This window comes from Gallinula chloropus (assembly GCF_964237585.1).
Source record: "Gallinula chloropus genome assembly, chromosome: 9".
In the NCBI taxonomy this organism is placed as follows: Eukaryota; Metazoa; Chordata; class Aves; order Gruiformes; family Rallidae; genus Gallinula; species Gallinula chloropus.
Genome location: NC_140094.1, coordinates 1,043,268 through 1,059,131, shown reverse-complemented (window position 1 = coordinate 1,059,131; position 15,864 = coordinate 1,043,268). Strand labels below are relative to the sequence as shown.

At 39.2% G+C, this 15,864-nt stretch overlaps 1 protein-coding gene across 1 annotated transcript in view; it reads left to right on the top strand.

Annotated features, from left to right (window-relative positions):
- Nucleotides 1–15,864, top strand: part of HERC1 (HECT and RLD domain containing E3 ubiquitin protein ligase family member 1) — a gene marked incomplete at its 5' end in the record, with an annotated part of 78,876 nt that overhangs the window by 34,926 nt on the left and 28,086 nt on the right. The window contains 15 exons of the mRNA XM_084268221.1: nt 488–681; nt 2,865–3,020; nt 3,238–3,344; nt 3,572–3,682; nt 3,764–3,940; nt 4,908–5,147; nt 5,350–5,433; nt 6,383–6,903; nt 8,985–9,760; nt 10,823–11,021; nt 11,925–12,085; nt 13,610–13,726; nt 13,908–14,139; nt 15,216–15,340; nt 15,594–15,814. Of these exons, the coding sequence (XP_084124347.1) occupies nt 488–681; nt 2,865–3,020; nt 3,238–3,344; nt 3,572–3,682; nt 3,764–3,940; nt 4,908–5,147; nt 5,350–5,433; nt 6,383–6,903; nt 8,985–9,760; nt 10,823–11,021; nt 11,925–12,085; nt 13,610–13,726; nt 13,908–14,139; nt 15,216–15,340; nt 15,594–15,814 (3,421 nt within the window). The remainder of the gene's footprint in view (nt 1–487; nt 682–2,864; nt 3,021–3,237; nt 3,345–3,571; nt 3,683–3,763; nt 3,941–4,907; nt 5,148–5,349; nt 5,434–6,382; nt 6,904–8,984; nt 9,761–10,822; nt 11,022–11,924; nt 12,086–13,609; nt 13,727–13,907; nt 14,140–15,215; nt 15,341–15,593; nt 15,815–15,864) is intronic.

Below are 15,864 nucleotides of genomic sequence, written 5' to 3'. Positions count from 1 at the left end.
TATTTTCTATTTAGAGGAAGAGTATTATTTAACATTCGTTACATGCATCATATTTTAGTGTTCCTACAGCACATTGCATTTACCTGCCAAATATAAAAAACGCCAATAATCCCACACCAAGAAAACCCAAAACAAAACTCTAAAACCAACCACAAAACCAACACCCCATCTTTGAAAGTTGGGATTATTATGTTTAATTGACTAAGCTGTTCAGTACTTCCTAGGGGAAAAAGAATCGTATCCTTTGGTTCCAAAGATTGGAATGTTTTCAAGTGTCTTAAAAAAAGGGGTTCAAATATGAATAATCTGCCAAGTATATAGTGAAGGATAAGGAAAAATGACTTGCTGCAATAGAGTGAACTACAGTTAGTGCTCTGTTAGGCCCAGTTGTCACTTGCACTGAGCTTGTAGTTGTGTCTTTTTGTTATTCTTCTTTGGATCAGCTTTCAAATGCTCTTATATTTATTGTGGTTTTTTGTGTGTATAGAACCTATGCTGACAAACTGAGCCCGAAGGTGGTCCAGTCTTTGCTGGATTTATTGTGCAGTCAGCTGAAGAACTTGCTGTCACAAGCTGGTGTGATGCTTATGGCTTCCTTTGGAGAAGGGGAGGGTGAGGAAGATGAAGTAGAATCAAAAAAGGCAGATTCAAATGGGGATAATGAGAAGAGAGACTTCAGAGGTAAATAACTTGCATCATTTCTGATACAATTTTGAAATACCAGAAAACATAAGAAAAGAAACCACTAAATGCTGACTGTCTCATCTACTGTACTGTGTTGATTATTGTTGGGTCATTTTTAACTCTGTAAATTACATTGGTTAAAGTCATCAATTAATTTTGCACTCGATGCAGATTTAGATACACTCAATAAATAGATCGATTTAAAGGTTGGAGCAGGCTGAGAATAAGAATTTTTCTCCATCTGGTTTGGAATTAGAAGAGTACTGTTTTCCTGAAAAAATCAGTTATTGGTGGTAGTGTGTTTCATAAATGAGATCATAAGAATGTAATTCTCTAAGTTTCAAACTTCATTCAGGGAAGTTTCAGCTTAATTCAGGATTTTTTTCCATTGGCTTTGTATTATGCAGTTTTGCTGTCCAAGAGAATGGGAAGAGGTTGATCCTAATCTGTCATATTTAAAAAATCTGCAACAAAAGATTTTCTGAAATATTATTTTCTTCTCACAATTTGCAGACACTCAGGGAGCATTTTGAATTTCTATGGAAGTTGCGTGTTCGAAGAAGTGTGTAATTGTAGCTTGGTTCTAGGTGTACCTATTTGTTTGGTTGTGCTTAGAACTGCCTTTGCTTATAAATAATTCATGGCTCATTAATTGATAAGGTAGTTTAATCAATTAAAAATTAGGATATAAGATCTTCTCTTTCAGCAAACATTTTCTTCTTAAAATTGCCTTGGAATATGAATCGTGGGTGTGAGAAGGTATGGTCATGAAACAGAAACAGAGTTAGCAGACAGTGGCTGTGTTTTATATGACAGGGACATTTATAAATAATCATATGTATTGGGTTTCTGTGGCAGCACTTTGGTAGTGGGAAAGGGGCTTCAGCAACCTAGGGGGAGAAAGCAGCAGCCTGCCACTGTGTCAGACAGACAGAACCTGTTTCAGCCACCTCCAAAACAGACCAACCAGTGTTCCAAGCTGGGCCAGTTGGCAACACTGGTGCTGCTTCTGTGATAATGTATTTAAGACAGGGAAAAACACTGCACAACAGCTTTGTGAAGGAGGAGTGGGAGAATGGGAGAGAAGCAATTTTGCAGACACCAGGTCAGTGAAGAAGGAGGGGGACGAGGAGGAGGTGCTGGTGTGAAGCAGGTTGTCCCTGCCACCCATGGAGGATGGAGCAGGTGGATATGCTTTGAAGGAAGCTGCAGTCCACAGAGTCCATGCAAGAGCACAGTTCTGGCAGAAACAGGCTTGGGGAAGACCCACAGTGGAGCGGTCTGTTTCTGAGAGATGGGATCTTGTGGAAAAGCATCTACAGTTTAGCAGTTCTTGAAGAACTGCAGCCCATGGGATGGACCCATTGTAGAGCAGGAGTAGTAGAGATGAACTGTTAATAAGTGACCCTCATGTTCTTATCACCCTGCTCCACCCAGAGGCAGTGGGGCAGAAGGGTTAGGAGTGAAGTCAAGCCTGCAAAGAAGGGGTGGAGGGAAAGTGTTTTAATTCTGTCCTTGTTTCTCACTATCCTACTCTATTTTTCATTGGCAATAAATCAGCCTTCCCCAAGCTGAGTCTGTTCAGGTGGTAATTGCTGAGTGATCTTGCTGCCCATATCTTGACCCACGAGCTTTTCATCTTGTTTTCTACCCTCAGAAGTAAGAGCATAGCTTGGTGGGCACCTATCAGCCAGCCAAGGTTAACAACCAGCCATCATGTAATAACTGGTAACTATTTTTACTGGCAGAACAGTTTGCTGCCAGTAACAAGGACTGCTAATATTTCCTGTCATCTTCCATTCAGCTTCAAATGGTTGGTTCAATCTCCGTGTTGCTTGGCTACATTTTAGGTTAAATATAGAAAGAATGCAAATACTGAATTCTACAGCCACACTTTTGCTAAGATATATAGAGTAGTTCCTACAGTTACTGATAAGTCTTAGCATTCCAAAGCACCTGTTGTCCATAATGCACCGTGTGCTATTTGAGGAGCACGCTAGTCCACATAGTCTAGCCTCACAGAGCCAACTGTCTGTGTTCTGTTCTGAACTTGCTACTCAAAACTCAACTGTGAATGTCTGCTTCATTCTCATTTTTCTACTTCAACCTTGACTTGAATATTTTGTGCAGATACTGTAAAAATAAGGTTGCAAATGAAAACTTTTAATTTAACTTTGTAGCTGCCCTCCGAAAGCAACATGCAGCAGAACTGCACTTGGGAGACTTTCTTGTGTTCCTACGTAGAGTTGTTTCTTCAAAAGCAATTCAGTCAAAAATGGCATCTCCAAAGTGGACAGAAGTACTGCTTAACATTGCTTCTCAGAAGTGTTGCTCAGGTATGATCCATACAAGCTGTACTCAATGGTTACTTGCAGCTCTGTAGTGCAGTTCCTAAAAATAGGTCCTGTTGGAACATGTGTTACATAGTGAACAGCTAAACCCACCTGCAATACACAAGCTGTGCTTTGGAACATTGTTGATGCAGCTGGCATCATAAGCGAGTGCCTGATGCAAAGTCACTTCCTGGTTACTAATACATTGTTCCATCTTTAGGAGTCCCCTTGGTTGGCAATTTGAGGACTAGACTTCTTGCACTTCATGTACTAGAAGCTGTGTTACCTGCTTGTGAATCTGGTGTTGAAGATGATCAAATGGCTCAGGTCTTTATATTTTGTTATAAGTTTCTACGCTTGAAAAAGTCTCATTAAATGTCAATGTTTCATAGGTTTGTTCAGAATCCAAATTGAGTGAGGCTCAGTGCAGATATTTCCCTATCTAAAAGCACTAAATATTTTAACATTTACACCTACAAATTAAAATAGTATAATAGTATTTGTTGTCCAAGTCTGAGATTTAAAATTATTTGAATTATATTCTAATACACCAGGTTGTGGAACGATTATTCTCACTTCTGTCTGACTGCATGTGGGAGACTCCGATAGCTCAGGCCAAACAAGCAATTCAAATAAAGGAGAAGGAACAAGAAATGAAGCTACAGGTAAAGATGCTTTTACTTTCTCTTTTGACTGAATGCAATTGAGTTACATTTACCACAGGTATTTTGTCCTGTTTTTGATAGAAACAAGGAGAGTCTGAAGATGAAGATGAGAATCTTCCCATACAGGAAGTGTCCTTTGACCCTGAGAAAGCTCAATGCTGCATAGTGGAGAATGGGCAGATTCTAACTCATGGAAGTGGAGGTAAAGGATATGGTTTAGCATCTACTGGAGTTACTTCTGGGTGTTACCAGTGGAAGGTAAGTAGCATAAATGTGTATTTCTTAATTTCTCTTCCTTTGCTGTGGAAATATGCTATGATTTATAAACAACAGCTACATGGGGGCTTTTCCCCTTATGACAACATTCTTGCGTAAATGACATTATGGCAGCATGAGGTTTACAGTTGTACTCATAAGGTAAGGGTCTTTTCCAACCTAAATGGTTATGTGATTTTCAGTTCAAAAGTGAAGAGTTTTTGTAGCTGCTTTTGAGTGCTGCCATGTAGCTGTTTCAGTGCACGGATTGGAGACTGTGAATGTGTGTTACATGTTTGTAGAGGTGATAATACTTGTCCCAGAGATCCACAGTCAGCACAAATGTGCATTGTTTTGCAAAAGTTGCCTACTGAGGTCTGTAGATTTTGAATTTTTTCTTCAGGAAAACACCACAAAAGATTTTGGTTTCGTTCAGAAAGACACATCAGCCCCTCTGACTGACAAGATCTGCTTTTAGTGTCGCACCTGCAGGGAATTTTTTAATACACATACACAGTTGTAGTCCTAGTTAGTACCACCTTTGAGCATAACACTTTTAGTTCTTTTTTTACTTGAATCTGTGTGAATCCTTCCTGTGAATATGAGGAGTGAAGATTATTTAGTTCTGTACTATTATTTTTAGCACTTGTAACCCAACTTCTGGGTGTTTATGTTTTGAGTCTGGAACAAAACCCAACTTCTTCATGCAGTTACATACATGTCTCATTAGTAATAGGTTGAGCGTAAATGACTTGCTAATGACTGACCTTACAGAGCAAGATGTCATTTTAGCAATGGAGCATGATTTTAGCTTATTAGCTTACTGGTTTTATATTTATTAAAAGCTTCTGGGTATGAAACTGTTAGAAGTATGTATATATGTAAGGTAAAATTTTATTGCTTTCTTCTGTTAAAAAGGGTATTCATTACTTCATTCCCCATCTCATTTTTGGTTTGTTTTGCCTTCTAGTTCTACATTGTGAAGGAGAATCGAGGCAATGAAGGCACATGTGTAGGAGTTTCCCGCTGGCCAGTACATGATTTTAACCATCGCACTACCTCAGATATGTGGCTATACAGAGCTTACAGTGGTAACCTCTATCACAATGGAGAACAGACTTTGACTCTGTCCAGCTTTACTCAAGGAGACTTCATCACATGCGTGTTAGATATGGAAGCAAGAACTATTTCCTTTGGTAAAAATGGAGAGGTAATTAACAGTAATTTTCTTACATGTGATTTTTGCAACAGTAATTTGGCATGGATATTTTATACAAAGCTAAGCATGAAAGCTAAGGCATGTGACAGTCTCAGTACTTACAAGGATAATACAGGTATAACTTTTTCATGTTTCATATTTTTGCTTCTTAAGGTGTTCTAAGTTGAGGGGTTTTTGTCTTGTTTTTAACTAGGAGCCAAAACTAGCTTTTGAAGATGTGGATGCAGCGGAGCTATACCCTTGTGTTATGTTCTATAGCAGTAATCCAGGAGAAAAGGTAATGTGAATGTCTGGATAGGTGTACTGCTTTTGGCCAGAATAAAGTTAATATTCTCCATAACAGCCTGTATGTGCTGTGTTTTGGATTTATTCCCAAAACAATGTTGATAATGCACAGTGGTTTAGCTATTGCTGAACAGTGTTTACACTGCGTCAAGGCTTCCTTGGATTCTCACTCCACCCCTTGCAGCAAAGTATGTTGTCTGTAGGCAGGAGGTTGGGAGGGGGTGCAGCAGCTCACTTAGTGACCAAAGGATTATTCCATATGATATAACATCCTGCACAGCAATAAAACTGCAGGGAAGTTTGCCAGGGGGTTCTGTTGATTGGGGGCTGTCTTCCAACCCCCCTGCCATGGGTAGGGACACCTTCCATTAGCCCAGGTTGCCCAAAGCCCCATCTAGCTTGGCCTTGAACACTGTCAGGGATCCAGGGGCATCCAAAGCTTCTCTGGGCAGCCTGTGCCAAGGCTTCAGAACCCTCAGAGGGCAGAATTTCTTCCTCATAATGAATCTAAATCTGCCCTCTGTCAGTTTAAAACTGTTCACCCTCTTGTCCTATCACTCCATGCCCATGTAAACAGCCTCTCTCCATCTTTCCTGTAGGCCCTTCAGGTACTGGAAGGCTGCAGTAAGGTCTCCCTGGAGTCTTCTCCGGGGAGATGGAGGGTTGGCTTTCCAGGCTGCCAGCACGCACTGCCAGCTCACATTGAGCTTTACATCAGTCAATGCTCCCAAGTCCTTCTCCTCAGGGCTGCTCTCAATCCATCCTTGAGTTTGAAGGGACACAGGTTTTGATCAGTGTTAATGTGGATTTTCTAGGGAGCCTAAGTAAAAAAAGAATGCTAGAATTTTTCTTCTATTCAACAGGAGACTCCTGTGTTTATACAATGGGATTCTCTGGGTATGTTATAAGATAATGTTAACCTGTTCTCCTTAAACACTTAGGTGAAAATCTGTGATATGCAGATGCGTGGTACACCAAGAGATTTGCTACCTGGTGACCCCATCTGTAGCCCCGTTGCCGCAGTGCTGGCGGAAGCCACTATCCAACTCATTCGTATCCTTCATCGCACAGACCGTTGGACACACTGCATCAATAAAAAAATGATGGAAAGACTGAATAAAATCAAAACATGCCTTAAAGAAGCAGGCCAAAAGCTAAAGAAAAGTCGCTCAGTTCAGAGTCGAGAAGAGAATGAGGTGAGAGAGGAAAAGGAAAATAAAGAGGAGGAGAAAAGCAAACACGGTAGACATGGTCTTGCTGACCTTTCAGAACTCCAGCTGAAGATGCTCTGTGTGGAAGTGTGGCCTGTTCTAGCAGTGATTGGTGGAGTTGATGCTGGTCTTAGAGTTGGAGGCCGATGTGTACACAAGCAAACTGGACGTCATGCCACCTTGCTTGGAGTAGTGAAGGAAGGCAGTACATCTGCCAAGGTGCAGTGGGACGAAGCAGAGATTACTATCAGGTATGCTCATTTCTTAAACCTTTCACAATCTAGTGGTTTGTGCTTTGAAATCTGCAGAAGTAACATAAATTTTGCCTTAGAGTCATGCTGATCAATTAAAGATTAGGCTTGAAAATTTGGCTTTTTAAAGCAAATATTATGAGTTAAATTTTTATGCTATCTAGTAATAAAATGCCTTGTATACCAAAAATAAATTTGATAGTTTTGAATTGATAGAGCATCATGAGACTACCATTTGGCCTCTAGGTTTGAGAGTTGAGATATGAACAGCTTGCCAGTTTTCCTAGATTTGAAATGAGCATTGCTCGGTTTAGTTCTGGTTTATACTAGCTAACTTAAAACATTATTGCTGTCTTAATTTACTAGTGCTTCTTGGTTATGTCTGTAAAGATCAGAGATTTTTAGTGGGGCTTAGTGCATACTTTTGTTGTAAATGGTGAACCTGGTTCTGAAGAGAGACCTGATTTGGTTTCTCAGAGTTGAGAACATGTGTCTTTTGCTGCGCTGCCATTCCCTTCTTAGGGGACTGGAAATTGCACTGTGGGGCTTGAGGAGTGGTTAAGGTCAGGAGGTGGGAGGGTTCTTTCTTCTTAGTGGTGGGTTGATATTCAAATTAATGCTGCCTTGAAGCAGCATTTGTTCATTCTGTGACCTCCCTTAGAGAGCTGAAGGAATGCCAGTGTATTAGATGGTAACACTTTGGAGTGTTCTGCAGATGGTGGGGAGAACTGGGGAGGAGGCTGGGAGGAGATACTCCTTTTCCCACTTATCTTGGAGACGTGCCTTCAGAGAGAAGGCACTCGGAAGGAAACTCTGCAGTGAGGCTTGTCTGGGTGCTTTGGTGCTCTCACTGGACTGTCCTGTGTGTTTGTCTGGAAAAGATTTGATTTGCCATTTATCTCAAACCCCTCCTGGCTGTAGCTGAACCATAATCTCCCGGAGAAATTGAGCAGGAATTTTTTTGTGCCACCAGTTAGAATTATGCTCTGAAACAGAGATGGTCAGGTCGCAGCTTGGCACTGCTGCAGCAGTATGCCTATTTTGTCTTTATAAAGGCTGTTTGGCTTATGCTGAATGCACTGAGTGGAGGTGATTGTCAGATTTAGTTCCAGATATGAATTCTTTCAAGTATGATCTTGTGACAGTACAGAGTAACTGTGCTCTTAAAATAATTTGAAATATTATTTGAGTGAAGTGATACAGTGCTTGAACGTAGGCAAGCCCTTGGTAATGCATTAATCAAGTTCAGAATGGACTTTCTTAATTAAAACCAGGCTAAAGCTTGCTATCATTTTTAGGTCATTTACTTTGTAAGATGGGAAAATATTTTGGGTAACAAAAGGAAGATTTAGAAGTCTTTTATCTACTGGATATATGGAGATACAGGCTGGAGAATTTTTGCCCTGCTTAGGGTGAAAATTAATCAAGTTTAAGAGTCCTAAATATTACAGAAAGTTATTGCTGAATATAGATGGACAGATAAATGTTTATTACATGTGTCTTTGGGGTTATCTGACCTGTGTTTTTACAAAGTCACTGTCCTCTCTAGGTTATCTGTCCTGACATAACCAGAAATAGAATTATCATAAGGTATTAGTACTGTGCTCTTTGTGGTGAAGAGTTTAACAGGAATGTGAGGCCAATCAAAACTTTTTCATAATCTGAAGGTGGTTTTAGGAGTGTTTTCTTTCTAAGATTTTATACCTATTCACAAATTCAGCTCAGGTATGATCATGAAATTTGGCCTAAGGTAGTTTTTCTTAGTAGAAGTCTGTTATGTATTTCTAAATAATGTAGCAGCAACCTCTGTCAGCACAGGATCGATAGCTTCTGTGATACTTCTGGGGTTTAATGCTGCGTTTTGAAAGCCTGTGCATGCTTTTTTGCCTTTGCTCTGATACCATATCTCCCCATTTTCCAATCACAACCTCATTTTCCCTGTTTGCATTTAATTTTTAGAATCGGATTGTTTATTTTATTAAAGATATTTTACATCTTACTTTGCCTACATTATTTCCTGTACTTTCCTCCTGTCTCTCCCTCACTTGCTTTTTCCTGTGTCATTCTGATCTTTATTAAAGCTTCCCAACTTTTTGGTCGCCTAGTGATACTCCGTTGTATAATCTGGAACCCTGCGAACCACTGCCTTTTGATGTTGCAAGATTTCGAGGGCTGACAGCTACTGTGTTGCTGGACCTTACCTATCTGACTGGCATTCATGAAGATACGGGAAAGCAAAGCACCAAGAGACATGAGAAAAAACACAGACACGAATCTGAAGATAAAGGGGAAATGGAGCAGAAAACAGAGGGTGATGTTGCATCAGATACACGATCAGGACAAAGTGTTGATGATAACAAAGGACACGGTGCTACAAGCTCTAAGTCAGAAAATGAAATTGCTTCCTTTTCTTTAGAGTCATCGGCATTAGGTATGGAATCCCAACACCAGCCTCCTGAAGGAAGAAAAAAGAATCATGACCATGCTACAAGAAGTCATGACATAGTGCAGTCAGAAATCAGAGCAGTACAGCTCTCTTACCTTTATCTCGGTGCTATGAAGTCACTTAGCGTTCTTCTTAGTTGTAGCAAATATGCTGAACTACTTTTAATACCAAAAGTCCTGGCAGAAAATGGTCACAACTCGGACTGTGCGAGTTCTCCAGTGGTTCATGAAGACGTTGAGCTGCGCGCTGCCCTGCAGTTCCTGATGCGGCACATGGTGAAGCGGGCGGTCATGCGTTCGCCCATTAAAAGAGCTCTAGGACTGGCGGATTTGGAACGAGCCCAAGCCATGATCTACAAATTAGTGGTTCATGGGCTGCTGGAGGATCAGTTCGGTGGCCGTCTTAAACAAGGTACTTTTTAAAAATTACAGAAGTATAGCACTGAAGTATTTTTCTATTTCTGTTAGAATTAATCATAACAATGGTAATACAAATAACTTCATCTTGTCATTTTGTAGTGTTTATACTTGGGAGGAATCTTAATTGGACAGAGCGTTTTACTGTTTTGTAGCTATAATGTGAACTTTTTTGCTGTTTCCCCAATTCTTTATTTTATATAAAAAGGGGAATGCATATCAGTCAGAAATAGAAGAGTTTCTGTTTTCTCTGTAAGTCTTTTAAAATGGGCAGTTTGTATATACTTGTCAGAAGGGCTTGCATGTGACGTAGGTATCCTAAAATTCACACTGTTTAGTGTGATTGTACACCATCACATTAACAGATGATGTTGATCAGGGTGTAAGTAACCTGTGTTTCTGTCAGTGGAAATCTCTAAATTAGCTGGGGGGGGTTGGGGGTTTGTTTTCTGAGGTTTTTTTCTGGTTTCTTTGGCACAGAAGCTGAAGAGAAAACATGTATCGTTCCTTTTCTTCTTAAATATGTGTGTATGACAGTCTGCATCTTCAGGGAAACCATTTCAGTCAGTTTAAACAAAGAAAGCTAATTACTGTGCTATCTGGTTCTTTACTGTCTTAAGGATGACTTCTAAACCAACCAAAAAAAACCTTCGGAAATCTGTTTCTTAAAAATAGCTTTATAGTTTATTGGGTCTGTTTCCCTATCTGAGACTACATTCCCTTTTGCCTAAGAGAATAATCCTAGCTGTTACAACTACAATTCTAAATCCAAATATCATAAGGTCTTCTCTTATCATCTGGAAAGACTTGTTCACTGTTTATCTTGTGTATGACAAGGTAAACTCCTGCTGTATGACAATGTTATCATTTCTGATTTCTTTAGATGAGGCCGTGAGTTGTTGGCAGAATTATTTGCGTGGGGTGTGTTTCTACATGTCCCTTTCATTAGGGGAAATCTTAAATAATGATAGTTCTTTTTCATAGTTTAGCCACAGCTACTATTTTGCTATACACAATTATTTTAAGGTTCCTGTAAAGTCCTTTTTTTCTCTTGCAGAAATAGATCAGCAAGTAGAAGAAGGTGATCAGTCTCAGCAAGCCCAAACACCAGTTACAACCAGCCCTTCTGCTTCTAGCACAACATCTTTCATGAGCAGTTCTCTGGAGGATACTACCACTGCTACTACTCCAGTAACTGATACTGAAACAGTTCCAGCTTCGGAATCACCTGGAGTTATGCCTCTCAGTCTTCTGAGGTGAAATAACTTTATTTTCAGCACATAGGATTTTGCAGGTGTAGGGAGCCAGTTGTGTGCTTTATATGCAATATATGTCTTCAGCTGTCTGAGCCCTTTGAAATGTTTATGATTGTATTTGCTGTAAAGAACTGCTTCTGCAGAGGACAGCGTTTAATTTGTTACTTTGCCTTACTAGAAAGAAAAAGCTATTAAGTTTTTCATATGGGCTGTGTGTATGTGTAACATCTGGATTCTTCAGGAGAGGAGAAAAAAACTTTCCTTCTATTGTCCTTCAGTTCTCACGTTTACTTGGTACAATTTAAATAAAAATACGGAATTTAAGATACTTATAAACTAATAGTTGTTGATTTTCAAACTGGAATAGATCTTAGTTTGAAGATAACATCCTGCCAGCTAAGACCAACCTTGTTTCATCCTACCCTGAAACACTGAAATGGAAGTAAGATAAAACCAGTAAAATAACTCTGTGATGTAGGAGGAAATCTGCTTTACATTGAAGAGAGTCTTGTTCTAAGTGTATTCGTTCTGTTGGTGTATCTAGCCTCTGTTTTTAGAGGTTTTGCAGATAAAATTTGGCAAAGTCCAGGACAATGACCTATTACCAAGGCAGTGAAAGTAAAATGCTCACTTGATTTATTAGTTAGGCTGAAATCTGAACAATTTGGGGAAATAGTGTATACTTTGAATTTAATTTTCCAGGCAAATGTGGTAGGAATGAGCCCTTCTGACAGGGCTTTTTTTCCCCTCCCTGCCCCAATGTACGTACTGTGCTTTACTTTTAAAAAACTCAGTTACTGTAAAGAGTGATTTTCCAGGTGTTCTCTAATTTGATGTTTCTTCTTGTATCAGACTTTTTTTAGCATGGGTCTTTTTAATATAAAGACATATTCTTTTTTCAAGGCAAATGTTCTCCAGTTATCCTACTACGACTGTACTTCCAACGCGACGTGCTCAGACTCCTCCAATATCTTCTTTACCAACATCTCCTTCAGATGAAGTTGGAAGGAGACAAAGTTTGACTTCTCCTGATTCACAGTCTGCAAGGCCTGCCAATCGTACAGGTAAATTTGTAGAAAATATAGATAGAAATGTATATTGACAAGTCAGTGGACAAGTTAGTAGATGCACAGAAGTTCAGTGTAGATTTTTAAGACATTGAAAACCATCAGGATTTCTTTTTGATGCAATCTAACGGGTAAAGCATTGTTAAGAACCTTTTAATGATTATCTTAGGACAAAAAGCTGTAGGCATCTAGCTGTAGACTTTGTCAAGCAAATGAAATTAGCTTTTAAAAGCTGTGGAACGGATTGCAAACTACACCCAGAAAATGAGAGTGTACTGTAATTGAAATTGAAATTGTAATTGAAAATGCTCATCAAATTTGGGCTTGTTTCCTTAGTTGGGTGCCACTGTTCAGTGCACTAATGTTCTAGCTGTTGTTAGATCATAGACCCTGCAAAAAGAAGGAGTGGTGTATTTTATGATACATACACCAGTGTAGCTCCTTCCAATTCATCCTATTTAATGAAATAGAAAGGGCTGTCCATTGGGCTCCTCCTGCTGCTGTCTGGAATCACATGAAGGTAATGGGAGGCTTCTGTCCACAGACGTTTTGTTGCTGCCTGCACTGTACTACTCAAACCAGAAACTTGCTCTATTTCCAGTGTACATACAGAATGGAACAGCTAGGAGGCTGAGCAAATTGTTGCACGAATCTTGAGCTTCTAAAGAGCACAAATGAGTGTGATGATGCAAGTAATACTAACAACATAAGTTCATATTTATGTGGTTTGTATTAAATGAATAGAAGAGGCTGAGTTGACATATGTTCTCCAGATTTCACACTCAGTGCTCAGAAACAAAGTCCTGATAAAACTTTTATTCTTGATCGTATATATCCATGCTATTAGTTGGGTCTTACAGCTGTTTTCATTTGTTGCATAGCAGCTTGTGTGATTCTCTCTGCTCAGTTTCACAGGATTTTTTCTTCCTTTTTCTTTTTTAATGAGATGACTTGCTTCTAGTCCCCATGCTGTCTTTACACCAGTGCATGTTAGCACACTTGATGCCTTTGTTGATCAGATCTCACTTTTATGGCAAATGATAAGGAAGGCTTTTGGGGAGCAGTAACTGACCATTTCAGAGTCCCTTGAAGGGCTCTCTGTACAGAAATAGAGCCATCCTCTGCAGAGGGATCTTCTAGATATGTCACCAACTTTGATTGAGGTCTTGAGAATCTTGATTACAATGATAATTAACTAAACGTAGATCAAATAGATAATTTGATACAGTTTTAAATGGAAATAAATTCTTTGAAATATTTTAAAATAAATAGTTATTTCGCTGTCATCAGTATACTGCTTGATTAAACAGAAGCTTGCATAACATGTACCAATTACCAATAAGAATGAATTCCATCTGATTTCATTACAGAAAGTATCTTAGTTTGTGGGAAGTAGTAGAGAGGAAAGTCATTAAGGGCAATTATTCCTTCATTTGAAGCTAATGCATCAACTAAGTACTAGTAAACTAACAATAAAGAATAAATTATGTGTCTTACATGTAATGTTTTCTGTCTTTTAAGCTCTGTCTGATCCAAGCAGCCGACTTTCAACATCCCCTCCTCCTCCTGCCATTGCTGTTCCATTGTTAGAAATGGGGTTCTCCCTCAGGCAAATTGCAAAAGCTATGGAAGCTACAGGTAACTATGGCACTGGTTCTGGAAAACTAAAAAATAACTGAAAGAATAGGTAAATATGTGACACTTTTTCCAATGGAGTACTTGAATTTTAAGTTCTCTAACAATTAATGTTCTCTAACAGTTAATTTTTTCACTATCAGTGGTATAAGAGAATTCTAAAGTAGGGTTTACCTGCTTTCAGGTGCTAGAGGAGAGGCAGATGCACAGAATATCACAGTGCTGGCCATGTGGATGATAGAGCACCCTGGAAACGAAGATGATGAAGAGCCCCAGTCAGAAGGGACTGCAGATTCACGACATGGGACAATAGTCTCTGGAAGTGGTGGAAAATCTGGTGATCATTGTTATTTGCAGTCACCAGGTGATATCCCTTCTGCTGATGCCACTGAAATGGAGGAAGGCTTTAGTGAAAGGTAAAATGTAGTTTTCTTCTAATTGCTTGTAATCGTTTGCTGAAAGTGACAATCTCACCAGTTCATTGTTGCTGACAGAACCTTACACTGCAATACTGCTTTGGAATCTCACTGTAGTGTGAGTAAAAACAAAGATGCAATTCAGTTTGGTGCAAATGGTGCATTTATATTCCAGTACTGTTTGTGCACAGAACTGGGGAAGAATGTAACCCAACATCCTTCCTGAAAAAATATTTAAAAAACAAACAAAACAACTAAATAATAACAAAACAGACAACCAAACAACAATAAAAAACCAAAACCAACAAACCCTCCCCCCAAAAAAAGGGGGAGAATAAAAAAAAAAGAGGGCACATAGCTTGCATTTTACCTAAAAGACCTAATAATAAAGGATAATGTCATTGGCCTTTTTTGTTTCTTCAGTGTATTCATCAACTGGTATTTTTCTACACTTTTCTTCTTAAATTAATTCCTAGATTTTCCAGAGAGGATGAAACTTTTTATTAGGGAGGATGACAATTACAAGATGTATTTTGAGAACACTTTGTGCAGATTCCTTTATCCTTCTGAGAAACACATTTTTAAGTTACTTTGTCCCAGGTAAACTCATTTCACCAAGAACTCCGATTTCAGTTTGGAGCAATAAACTAAGCAAAAGGCATTGCTAAATAGCTTAAATCCATGTTTTGTGAAAGATTTTGAGCAAAAGAGGGAATGGTTGAGGCAGAAATGTTGATTTTATTTCTTTTAAAAAGGAGAAGAAACCTAGTTCATACTGTAGTTTACATTGACAGCATAAAACGAATACTCTTCAAAATTTTGGCAATACATAGGTAGTAACAGGTGTTGGATGTTGCTGCATCTAATTTGTTTGAGGTAAATCTCAGTGTCAAAAAGACAGTAAATATGTGCTGCAGTGGAACTGAAAATCTGGAATTCCAAATTCCCTTTTCTTTCCTTCCATGAAAGAAAGGGGAAAAAATGCAAATAAATATGATTGTAGTATTTTTCCTTTTTTCCTGTTCTGTCTGTTTAAAACTTGGATTGATTTACCTGTCAATTGCAAATTCTTGTAGCCCTGAGAATATGGATCACGTGGATAACGCAGCTTCTGCGAGTGGTCCTCCTTCTAGAAGCCGCTCAGCCGTAACAAGAAGACACAAGTTTGATTTAGCTGCCCGAACGTTGCTGGCACGTGCTGGTAAGCATGCTGAAAGAGTTCCAAGGTCTTTGCTCATCCAGTAAATGAAGAGGAGGGGGTATTGGTGCATAGAATGGAAGTTAAAAAACACATGTAAATTTAAGTGGTTTATGTGATAATAAGTAATGATGCTCGCGGGAAGAGTTAAAAACAGAGCGAAAGGAAATTGAATGTGCAGTCACCTTTATTATGTGCAAAATAAAAGGAGTATTTTATTTTTTTTCTTTTTTTCTCTTTTTTTTTCAAACTCGAGCGGGATTGTACCGCTCTGTTCAGGCACACAGGAATCAGAGTCGAAGAGAGGGCATATCTTTGCAGCAAGATCCAGGGGCGCTTTATGACTTCAACTTAGATGAGGAGCTGGAAATTGACCTGGATGACGAAGCAATGGAAGCTATGTTTGGGCAAGACCTGGCTAGTGATAATGATATTCTGGGAATGTGGATCCCAGAGGTATTGGATTGGCCTACCTGGGTGTGTGTGACTGCAGCGGGGGCTGCTTTAACTTACTGCTTTTTGCATGT